The sequence below is a fragment of the Bactrocera latifrons genome, unplaced genomic scaffold, assembly GCF_001853355.1.
Source record: "Bactrocera latifrons isolate USDA-ARS-PBARC rearing strain unplaced genomic scaffold, ASM185335v1 scaffold_140, whole genome shotgun sequence".
Lineage (NCBI taxonomy): Eukaryota > Metazoa > Arthropoda > Insecta > Diptera > Tephritidae > Bactrocera > Bactrocera latifrons.
The window spans coordinates 150,343-162,534 of record NW_017534853.1 but is presented as its reverse complement, the minus strand read 5'-3'; the positions used below and the strand labels follow the sequence as shown (position 1 = coordinate 162,534).

General features: G+C 37.5%; 2 protein-coding genes across 7 annotated transcripts in view; one reads left to right on the top strand and one right to left on the bottom strand.

Annotated features, from left to right (window-relative positions):
• The window catches only part of LOC108965500, a 33,604-nt gene extending 28,646 nt beyond the window's left edge, over nt 1-4,958 (top strand). For all 5 annotated transcript variants that reach the window (XM_018927965.1, XM_018927967.1, XM_018927966.1 and 2 more), the window contains 5 exons: nt 1,793-2,059; nt 2,118-2,288; nt 2,473-2,614; nt 4,153-4,308; nt 4,381-4,958. In XM_018927965.1, coding sequence (XP_018783510.1) covers nt 1,793-2,059; nt 2,118-2,288; nt 2,473-2,614; nt 4,153-4,308; nt 4,381-4,804 — 1,160 coding nt within the window. In that variant the 3' untranslated portion in view covers nt 4,805-4,958. The remainder of the gene's footprint in view (nt 1-1,792; nt 2,060-2,117; nt 2,289-2,472; nt 2,615-4,152; nt 4,309-4,380) is intronic.
• A 206-nt stretch (nt 4,959-5,164) lies between these two features.
• LOC108965499 (aldehyde dehydrogenase X, mitochondrial-like) lies at nt 5,165-11,578 on the bottom strand. 2 transcript variants are annotated; one of them, XM_018927964.1, is made up of 6 exons: nt 11,378-11,578; nt 7,388-7,474; nt 7,205-7,305; nt 6,565-7,136; nt 6,134-6,483; nt 5,165-5,660 (listed from the first exon to the last, which is right to left on the bottom strand). In XM_018927964.1, the coding sequence occupies exons 1-6, from the start codon at nt 11,411-11,413 to the stop codon at nt 5,367-5,369; spliced, it is 1,440 nt and encodes a 479-aa protein (XP_018783509.1). In that variant the 5' UTR covers nt 11,414-11,578; the 3' UTR covers nt 5,165-5,366. The 2 variants fall into 2 exon arrangements, with proteins under 2 accessions (XP_018783509.1, XP_018783508.1); XM_018927963.1 differs by having other exon boundaries at nt 7,388-7,492; nt 11,378-11,577.
• Between the last annotated feature and the right edge of the window lie 614 nt (nt 11,579-12,192).

Sequence of the window (12,192 nt, the reverse complement as noted above, 5' to 3'; positions counted from 1 at the left end):
TAAAGCTTACGATTTCGACGATTTCTTTTCGTGTGCTCCATAACTGCTGGCCAGCTAACCCGGTTCAGTATATAATCATATTATATTATCTGAAACTATAACATTTTCCCAATATTTCGTGTCCATCCTATTCCAAAATCGCTGCGCTGGCTTGGCGGTCAAGAAGGAATTAAAACAATTTTTAACATTCCGATATGAGTCGTTTACCCGTGAGGACGTTCTGCATTGACCGATTTCTATGGTTCAAAAGAATGATGCTTGATTCGTAGATTTCGTCAAGATCTTCAAACAATGAAGAAATATACGGTTTCTTAGTAGCATCAAAAATGCTCGTGTGCTTTTTCGACTTTGAAATGCAAACGTTATTCTTAAAAAAATATTAGTATTACCTATAAATAACGCGTTGGAATAGCAAGGAGTTTTAGCCACTTAAAAAAGTTATCCGGAGGCCTAATGATCTTCAACGCAATTACTTAGGATGGTGGGTTTGCCTTATTACATATATATCACTTGTCTTTAAATGTGTACGATATTTACCGTTATCAATGTCTATAAATTTATCGAAAGATTTTACCTAAAATATTCGAAGAACCGTTATTAATAACAGCGTTGTATCCTTGGCGTTTTCTTATGCTCAAGAACTTGAAATGCCATTGAGAAAGCTAAAGATTTTCAAATAAGTTTTTCCGATAGTTTTTAACATTGTATTTATCCTCTTCAATATTCCTTTTCGTCTATAGCAACCAATTTCAAACCACAATGTACTATAGTATGCTTCGAAAGGGTTGTGAGAAACGGGGAATTTTTCTCAGTTCCTTTATTTTTTTGTTTATTTGCTACAGTTACGTAGGTTGGCTTTATGTTTCAGGATTTGGCAATCCTAGCATGACATTTTTGATATTATACATTCTGACTATTTGACATACGGCCACAACAAGTGTTGTTTACAGTAACTTGAAATATTCATCTCGACCAAAATATGGAACTAAATCACGAACATTTTCGCGCGATTACTTTTTATAAACCTAGACGTGTAATAACTCATCAAGAGTACATAGATGAACTTAATTAATTTTTGAATATGAAACTCAGTCAAGGAGCAGTGTTTAAGCAAATGGATCTGAGTGATCCATAATTATGTTTCTGTCAGTTGATTTTGAACGAAGTAGCAAAACCAACCGCCGAAGACGGATCACTTTTCACAGCGATAACGAGTTCTCAAATATTGACTGAAGCAATTGAATTTGTGAGAACTCAAACCACTAATTGGGGTCGAATTACTTCACTCCCGTGGGTAAAAGATAAACTAATACTTCAAAGCTTTTCAACACTTAAAGAGGCGATTGATGGGTTCAGAACGCACGTTTTGGAGACACCTCAAAGAACGTGACAAAAGTGCTTCGAAAATTAGTTCAAGCACATGCAAAAGTATAGAAATCTTAATGGAATATGTTTAGAAAAACAAGAAGGCGATTTTCGATAATTAAAATTAATTGTTTTCTAATCCCGAAATAAAAAGGAACCTACTTACCTACGACCTCAGTTGAAACTAGTTACAGTTTCTAAAGCATCTTAACATTTACATATCTTTTTCCTGATTTTCTACTAAAAAAATAAAGATTATTTTCTAGAAAAAAAGTTAGAAAGAGATGCTTTTTGATAAGATATTAAATTTTATTGTATAAAAACGGCTTTAAAGACGTCTCTTGTCTCATATACTTGTAAACAGTAAATAAAAAAATAATAAAATAAATAAAACAAAAATTAAACTTAAAAAATTTTTAAATTACAGATGCCGTTATATGTTTTATGGTAGTTCTCGCATTAACCTCCATTGTTTGGAGCGTTACCATACATATAATTTCCGGTGACTTTTATCATGGCATTCTCGGCGCCAAATTGGCATTCCGTGAGCGAGATTTTCGACAAATGGATGAACATTCCAAAGAGATTTTCTACCATGACTTGGACAAATTGATAAATGAAACATATATCGAAATTGATGTGGACGAACAGGTAGAGGATGACGAAACCACGCTGACGCCATTGGAATCTAATGGTAATACAAAAACTTTTCATATTTGTCAATATTTACTAATTTAGAAAAACTAATTTAGCCACCACCAAGCAGCCCAAGGTGCGCAAAACCTATCACATTTTCCAATTGGTACGACCCGACAAAGACGAAAATAAATCCGAAGAGGACGTGTTGTCGGAGGAGGTGAGCACTACGGCGCTGCCAGCTGCGAAATTCAATATGACGCATGATCGCCAGTTTTTGGCTACAAGTACGTACAGTAGTGAAAGAATTTCGAAAAAATTGCTAATTTCAAATATTTACTTTCGAGGAGACCATGTGTAGTTTAGCTGCCTTGTTTACATTACTTACAAATTTACTTACATCGCAAATATTGTTCTAAATTTTACCTCCTTATTTTATTTTTTTGTCTAATTGTGAATTTTGCTTTGCAGTGATGCTGGACGTACACAAAACACGTTGGCGCCAAAGCGCCGCCGTTCAATTCATTTATAGCTTTCCTTTTTTGTCGGAAATCTTTGCGATAATATGGACTGCAATGTGTTTAATATTTCAATCGGGTGTGCAAAAATATTGGTGAGTAAACAATAAAATTGCTTTTTAGAGAGTGTTACTAAACTTGCTAGTGTAAGATCGTCCGACGCGAATTTTAATAGACTCTGAGGCATCTTTACCGATACCTCCTCCAGTATATTATACCGCGAGGGTCCCAGATACTTACATCATAGTCTTGCCAATGCGGGACAAGTGCACAAGAGTTGCTCCATTGTTTCCCTGGTGAGGTTATTTAAACATTTCCAGCAGTATTCTCGATCTGTCAGCCCCATTGTGCGAGGCCGTCACCAGACAGTAACCAGTTAGTATTCCGATCATGTTTCTACAGTCTCTGCTATGGAGTGGCAATAGGAATTTTGTGTACTTCCGATCTATCGGGTCCACTATTTCAATGTATAAGTGAAGTTGCTTATTTCTTCCAACACTTCTCCCTGCTTCCAAGACACTTCTGGCCGATAAGGCCGATACGAGGTTACTGCCTTGATTACTGCTTGGCCGTCTACGTAGATATTGACTCTGAAATTGCCTACATCTGCATTAGAGCCAGCTCCGCGGCTTTCTCAGTAGGTTGTCTCTGGACAGTACATTCCCGCACCAACTCCATTGTCCACTTTCGACCCTTCAGTATGGCGATTTAGAGTGTTGCGCGTAGCTAATATACGCTTATGCCAGACAACTTTTTCTAGTTTACTTTGAGTTTAACCACCGAGCTATGCCTAAATGTTCTATATTCTCTTGCAGCCATAGTCGTCTCGCCGATTTTGCTGCGCAGTTTTCAACAAAGAGGTCTATAAGTAGCAAGTTTAATAAAAGTTCAAGAGCTATCGTTGGATTTATTCTTAAAGCTCTTGTTATGCTACCCTTTTCATTGGCTTCCGATAGGTGGATTTCCTTGCGCCTGTCCCCCATACTGCAGCAGAATTGGTCTAACAATAGCTGTGTAGCATCAGTGTATGAGAGAGGGAGAGCCGCCAGGTTAAAGCATTGCTAGCTTTCCTCACTCTTTCCTCCACGTTGTGCTTCCACAGCAGTTTGCTGTCCAAGATACTTGGTGCGGTCCTTGAAAGAGACCTATGCCCCATTTATCGAAGGGAACCTCTTTGGAAGAACTTTGGTGCTTTCTTGTGAACACAAGCAGATCCGTATTCTCTGGCTTCAACCGCAGACCCGCTTGCGATGCCCAGTTCTGGACTGTATTGAGAGTGGGGGTCATTATTACTGCTGATGATCTGTAGACCCCTACTCGTAATTTATATGGCAATGTCATCCGCATACGCCACTATCTTAGGGCCTTAAGTTACGTATCAGTTTATTCACCACTAATACCCATAGAAGCGGAGAGGGCACACCTCCTTTCAGAGTATCTCTTAGTCATTTTAGATTCGTTCCATTCTGCTTTTATCCTAGCTGCCATACAAACTGAACAATTAAAATATAATTCTTGTGTGGAAAACTTTTAAATTTGACAACTAGCACCTCCTAACTTCAACTTTATAAGCAAATCCATCATATAATATAATTACAAAATCTGTTTCACAAAATACCATATTTCTTCACAGGGGACTTCCGAAACCGTGGCGTATTGTCATACCCTCCATACTGGTATTCTCCCTCATGACACTGGGTACGCTGATCTACACAATTTTGGCCAGCACCTATTTAAAGAATCTCTGCAATGGACTGCGTGAAAATTTGACAAAGCCCGATGCGATCACGTGAGTAAAGAGCAAAAGTTTTCAATTTATTTATTACTCTCTTTCATGCATTTCCTACCATTACACCCACAGCTGCGGCCAAGCCATCTCCGTGCTGCGTCCCTTCATTCGACAACACGAATTCAAACACGATGTCTACTTGAATCTCTTCCGTTTCGCCTACATGTTCGCTTTGGTCTTGTGGCTGCTGGCACTGCTGTTGATGTTGCTGCGCTACTTCTTCGCCATCGATTTCCAACTGTTGGATGTACAATCCTTGTATGATAACAAATTGGCGCGTCGTTTAAGCCGTCCGGAACCGGAGTTTACGGAGGTGCTCTTGGACACAGCTCAGTCGCCCACTCTGCTACTGCCACGCCACGATCGCAACAAGTCGGAGGATGATTTTCAAAGTGCCAAGTCGAATTTGAGTGAAGTGGCAATGCCGTTAATCGACACCGGCAAGCCACGTTCAGTGCTGGTGCAGTATGCGCCAACGCAGCAACGCGTGGTTTAGTTTATACAGCACCTGACACTGTTAAGTAGAGGCTTAACCAAATCTAAGTATGTACAGGCGACAAGGTGGGAGACGCGTATAATTTTGCGCAGAAGCGTTTCAAAACAGTTTTACCTCAGGAATCTTATTTAATTGAAAACTGCACAATTTCTCACTCCAAGTTTTCGCTGCCGCTATTAAATATTTACAACACATACTCGTATGTATGTATATATGTGTATGTATTTATGCATCACCAACATTCTGTAAAGCCAACTTCGGCTCTACTGTGCAGTTGAATGATATTATTTTAATAAATAAATAAAATTATACAATTCAAGTATTCAGACAACCATCGCGGCTAAACAAAAACAACATACCTACGAGATGGCCGCAACTCTGTAATATTTACCTTAATGCATTATTTTATTTCAAATATTATTTATTGATTTTTATATGAATTTTTAGTGCTTTTAACCACTGTGTGCGTGTATAACAGAAATATATTATGTAATAAAACTAATTAAAGTATAAATGTGAAAAAAAATAGTTCAATTGTGCATCAAACTACTGCGGCGCTGATTTAGACTATTTTGGTGGTGATAGTTTTGGTCTCCAGATAATTGTTCAAACCATCGCGACCCATCTCACGTCCGATACCAGATTGCTTGTAGCCGCCGAACGGTGCTTGTGGCAGCACTGCACTGTAGCAGTTGATCCAAACGGAACCGGCATCCACGTTGTTTGCGAATTTCGTCGCTTTGTTGATGTCATTGGTAAGAATGCCAGCGGCTAGGCCGTATTCCACGTCGTTGGCGCGATCGATAATCTCTTCAATGTCGCTGAATTTAAAGATTGACATAACCGGTCCAAAGATCTACAAAAACGAGTTTCTATGAGTACTTTGGAGTCATTTTGGAGAAAGCGTTAGTGCACACAAGAGAAGTTAAGCCAAAAGCCGCAATAGAGCTCAGCTTTAATCAAGACCTGTTCACCACTGAAAAATACTTCATATATCCCAACTTTACATCGAAAGTTTTCCATATATTAGATTTAAAAATAAGCAGTTCTTGTTGTCAAGCTTCGGATATTTTAGATTAGATGGTACAGAGTATTTTGCAATCCTAGCTAATTAGATGGGGTCTCTACATGCACCCTGTCCCACCGTTTGAGGTTTTGAAAAATAGAAAATAAGGATCTAACTTTATCCGAACAAAGCTTCTCAGTAGTTTTGTAAAAGTTTTGAAAATTGATATTATCCCCCAAAACCTTACTCGATTTTTGCTAAATCTGCCTGTGAACTTATCAAAACTAAACTGTATTCACCCGCAGCATAGAAGCATAACTTACCTCTTCCTGTGCGATTCTCATTTTGTCTGTAACATCGGAGAACACCGTTGGTTCGATAAAGTAACCGACATTGCCGACGCGCTTGCCACCACATTGCAGCTTAGCACCCTGTTTTTGGCCAATTTCAATATAACCCAAAATTTTGTTCATCATTTCCTCATCGATTTGTGGACCGTGATTAGTTGACGCCTCGAAAGGATCACCAATTTTACGAGCCTTTGCCAAAGCCACAGATTTTTTAACAAATTCATCGTAGATCTTCTCGTGCACATAGGTGCGTGTGCCGGCGCAACAAGTTTGACCTTGATTGGGGAAAATTGCGTCGTGTGTTAACTGCACAGCTTTGTCAACTGAATACAAAAAAAAAAAAATAAAATAAAAAAAATTCAATTTAATTTCAATGTACTTGGAATATGTTAACAACAACTTACCATCAACATCGTCGAATACCACAAATGGACTCTTGCCACCTAATTCCAGCGTAACACGCTTCAAATTTGACTTGGCTGCCGCCTGCATAATGATGCGTCCAATTTCTGCGGAACCAGTAAATGCGACCTTCTGTATATCGTGATGTTCTGATATCGCAGCACCCGCGGTGGGGCCGTAGCCGGGAATGACATTGATGACACCAGCAGGAAAACCAGCTTCCTTAGACAAAGCGGCCATATGAAGAGCGGTAAGTGGTGTTTGTTCAGCGGGTTTCATGACAATCGTACAACCGACAGCGAGAGCGGGTGCCCACTTCCATGCCAACATAACCAGGGGATAGTTCCATGGAATGATTTGACCAGCCACACCAATGGGTTCTTTACGTGTCTGTACAACGAAATCACCACCGGGTATGGTGTCACCGAAAAACTTATCGGTCCAGCCGGCATAGTATTTCAATGCCATAATGGCGAACATGACATCACCTATGGCCGATGTGAATGGCTTGCCATTGTCCTGTGTCTCCAAGCTAGCCAAAATGTATTTGTCACGTTCCATGAGACTGCAGAGCCTGTTTGTTTAAAGAGGTGTGGAGTAAGATAATTGGTTATCGAAATGGAAAGCAAGTGAATTACGCACTTTTCGATGAGCGCTGTACGTTCGAGTGGGCTCAGTTTGCGCCATGCTGAGTTCCTATGGAATGCTTTCTTAGCGGCAGCTACAGCCAAGTCGACGTCAGCCTGTGAGAGATGATTGAAAAATTATTTAAAAAAGTATTATGAAATATTTTCTTACTACAATTAACAAGTTTTTATTACTCACCTTATCACCCTCCGCAATTTGGGCAATCACCTTGCCAGTTGCTGGATTAATAGTTGGAAACTTTTTTCCAGAGACGGCGTCAACGAACTCATTGTTGATGAAAAGCTGAAAATATATAAATAATATAACTTAATACTTAGTCTCATAAAGGGGTTCGTGGGGTTTTTGTTCGCACTCTATGCTCTATAATGATATGCTAGTCTAAATTGTGAACGAGAACTTCACTAGCCTTCAGAGCAATGGGCTTTCAAACAAACTAAGAGACAAACTTTACAGATATCAACTATCTCGAGTTTTTTGTAGGAAGCGGACTGTTTTTATTTCGAGTGAATATGTGTAATGAGATGGGCTCTTAAGATCTGTGAAATAGGTAGTTTATTTTTGCAACTTCGATCTGTGGAAAGATGAATATGGTCGTGCAGCACCAAGCATTATTGGCGATGTTTAAATATTCATCATAGAAAGACTTTCGCTTGAACAACGTTTACAAATCGTATGGTCAACATAATCGCCCTACCGATGGACTGTGGAGAGTCGATTCGGCGCCGTTTGCAGCAGCTGGACGCACTGAACGATTTGGCACATTTTACGTCGAGATCTTAAATTGAAAGCCTACAAAGTACAGGTTGTGCAAGAACTGAAGCCGCTCGGTCTTCCGAAGCGACATCACTTCGCCCTATGGGCTCATGAAAAGTTCAGACGTTTTCGAGTCAAATTTTGTTCAGGGATGAGGCCCATTCTCTGATCGCCATTTACTTGGGAGTGGCCAGAAACGATTCTTTTACATATGGCTCAAGCAGCTCACGACTTCCGGTCTTTGACCAAGTATCCTCTGGGTAGCCTAAGAACATCCGTTTGAAGGCGACCTAAAGTGCATAGGGTTTTGCGCTGGGTTTGGGACCCGCCACGTAAAAAAAAACCCCAATGAAAATTAATAATCAGCCTTGCTGTTGTTAGCTCGGCTATAATCGTGTAAGCGGAAGAAGAAGAATATCTATATATACATACATATATATATATACTAGAAGACCCGTCCACATTTTACTGTGGCTAATACATAGGTAGCACAACTAATATCATCTATATGATTTTTATTATTTAGATTATAACTATTAGTTAAGGAGATATCGCATTTTTGGTGAAGCAACTTGTGTTAGTTTGAAAAAAAAAATTAATCAGAAAGCATATCGTGCGTTAAGTCGTGCATTGTTTTTTGGGGTTGAATTTGGGCTGTGCACTAGTGAAATCAATCGAGTCGAGTAATCCTAATGGACTGCATCTTACTCGTATGAAACGCTTCTCTTACGTGGCAAGACAAAAAATCGGCTGGAAAGGTTATGGCATCAGTCTTTTGGGATGCCCGTGGTATACTATTCATCGAATGATTACTGAGCCAGTTTTAATTCATTGCACTGTGCATTTGGTTGCTGTTCTATTTCACTTTTCCCAATATTTAGCAATTTTATTATTTTTTAGGAAAGATCAGTTTGAAATATATATACTACAGCGTTACCGTTTAAATATTGCACTGCTCTGTGCAATGCTTCGAATGTAATGGCTATCCATAGATGTAGGTACTGAATCATCCAATATATTACTTAAGAACGAACAACCCTGTTCACATTACTAAAACTTGCTATTGTTCTACAGATGTCGCCTTTTGAGGTTTGAATATTGGATACTGCGATGGTAGCGCTGTCTATCGGATCCAATGTAAAAAATTCCTAAATTAGCAATTAATTACAAATGAAAAATGAGATTCAAAAAACATTTTCCAGTGGATCAAATTGTAAATCTAAACCATTCTCGAATCTTCTTGAACACACAAAAAAATTTCATCAAAATCGGTCCAGCCGTTTAGGAGCAGTTGTTCAATTACAAACACACGGAAGGAAGATTTATATACATATATAAAGATTTATGTACATACATAATACAATATATAACTTCTAATCTTTTACAATCACTTTATCGATCTAAATAGTTTAGAATGTGTTTATTTGGAAGATCGAGAAATATCTAATAAAATCCGTTCTTGTATTGGACAGCATTGAAGGAGTATGGGTTGGAAAAGCTTCGGTTGACTGCACCATTTATACTAATATTTTAATTATTAAGAAAGCATCCTATTCTAATTACAAAAGTGTGACTGACAAGTTTGAATAATATTTCGTGAGCCTGGAAAAAGGTTTATCAATTTCATATGTTTTTGAAGTTTTTGAAAACCAAAGATCGTTTGCAATAACGAAAAAGCTGTAGCTCCAGCTTGCGGAGAGACAAAATATACTGAATATGAACTAATGACTCGACAAATTCCATTCAATCTATAAGCAAACAAAGCGATGTACTCAAGACGCCTGCTATTGATAGTCATGATCGAGATGTATGATCAACCAATAATTTAGTTTTGAAATATTGCAATTATATCATTTAATTTAAGGCTTTTATTAAGCACCTATCGATTCTGGCACTTACGAAATAAAAATTCTTATCAGTAAGCAATGACTTGCAAAAATTATATTTTTTTCTGTTGCCATAGAATGTCGATCACGTCATGTTTTGCCGATTTCACTATTGATATTCTATAAATATAATTAATCAAGTTACAGGTAGAATTTTAAATTGATTTTATTTTAGATATTTAAATAATAGTACCCTGCAAATCAGCGCGAGCTCTATAATAACAGCGCGACTGATAATTTTATGTATCATGATAATTATGCTGATAAATTTATAACGATTAAATATCGACAACTTTTCATAGTTCAAACTTTTATATTTATGTATGTATGGATATTTCACAATATTATACATACGGACTCTCAACATTTCATAGTTCAATTTTAATATATTTATCCTTCAATATATTGTACTTACGCACGCTCCAGACGTACCTACATATCTACATATGTATATACATAGGAATCGCAATCTTAAATCAAGCATATATTAACTTCATGGATCTTACGATATGTAGATAACAGTTGTTATAAATATACAGTAGTTATAAATATGTATTGAAAATAAAATAATTTTTAATACATTTTTTTTTATCTAATCGCAGTTGGTATTATATAATGGGACGACATTGGCTTAAATATACCAAAATTGCACATTTTCAAGATTTTTGTTTTTCAAAAGATGAAACATCGAACGTAAAAATGTTGGTATTTTAAGACAAAAACAAGAAAAAACCTTAATTTCGGTTGTTTCGAAGGTGTAATTCCATTCACAGGTGCGAAAGATTCCTTACGAAAAATTTTATTGGTCAGTTTGTATTTCAGTTCTACGCTACAGCTACTTGATCTGAACAATAATTTCGGAGATCGCACAATTAACTTCAGCAATAAGTTTTGCAAAATTTTGTGAAAAATTCTTCATAAATATACAATAAATATTAAGTATAAAAGCACTTGATTCCGACCGAACATTTTGTATGGTAGATGGATGCTCTAGTGATCCGATTTCGGCCATTCCGACAAATGGTCAGCTTCTTGTTGCAAAGCGAATGGAGTTTAAAAACATAATCTCAAAAGGGTGGACGAATGTACTGACGGACAGGACTAAATCAACGCAACTCGTCAAGCTGATCATCTACTTGTATATACATATATATATATATATTATAGGGTCTCAGGCGTTTCCTTTTGGGTGTTTATCTTAGTATAAGAGGATTTCCCCGCGACCTTAGGTCTATTACAAACATCATGATAAACTTAATCTTATTCAGTGCATAAATATTATTTAGCGCAGAAATATATATTTCAATTTATGTAAGTTATTTGTGAAATTAAAAATGCTGGCCAGAAATTTTTATGATTTTCAAAGTTATTTCTGATAAGTAGAGACCAAAATATCCCCAAAATCATAAAAAAAAAAATAAATACATTCAATCTCACTTCTTTTGTAACATATTTCTATACCTTCTAGCGCTTGTGTCGGAGGAAACATTATGAAATTAATTTCATTCAAACCCTGCTTTGCAGTTACCTGTGTATATTTTGGTACTTCATTTGGATTAGCCATGACGTTTGTTGTTTTCACGATTAATTATTTAAAATATTTATTTTTTATATTTAGAACACTTCCCGCACCGGCTTAGGTACTCTAAGAACTAATTTCACCACAATTTCGTCTGCAGCACAGGCACAACTAAAATTGCTGATTTGTGGCCGCTTTTTATAAGTTAGCCGACAGTCTTTACAACAAAGAAGCAACTAATTCTCTGCACTTACTCTATAGAACGCATGCCGGCCAGTCCGTAGCCTATTCTGATCACTCTCTTCATGTTGTTGATAATCATTGTTATACCCTGAACAGGGTATATTAAGTTTGTCACGAAGTTTGTAACACCCAGAAGGAAGCGTCGGGGACCCTATAAAGTATATATATATAAATGATCAGTATGTTGAGCTGAATCGATTTAGCTATGTCGGTCTGTCCGTCTGTCTGCCTGTATAGAAACGAACTAGTCCCTCAGTTTTTAAGATATCGTTTTGAAATTTTGTACACGTCATTTTCCCTTCAAGAAGCTGCTCATTTGTCGGAACTGCCGATATTGGACCACTATAACATATAGCTGCCATACAAACTGAACGATCGGAATCAAGTTCTTGTATGGAAAACTTTCACATTTGACAATGTATCTTCACTAAAGTTGGCACAAGTTATTGTCTAAGGCAACAATGTAATCTCCGAAGAGATGTTGTTCAGATCGGATTACTATAGCATATAGCTACCGTACAAACCGAACGGTCGGAATCAAGGGCTTATATGGAAATCTTTCGCATTTGACGTGGTATCTT

Excerpts from the sequence above, each read along its gene's own strand:
- LOC108965499 (XM_018927963.1), bottom strand. The coding sequence starts at position 11,413 with ATGGCTAATCCAAATGAAGTACCAAAATATACACAG. Across the intron at positions 7,306-7,387 it reads AAATTGCGGAGGGTGATAAG|GCTGACGTCGACTTGGCTGT; the intron begins GTGAGTAATAAA and ends CATCTCTCACAG. Across the intron at positions 7,137-7,204 it reads CGTACAGCGCTCATCGAAAA|GCTCTGCAGTCTCATGGAAC; the intron begins GTGCGTAATTCA and ends TTAAACAAACAG.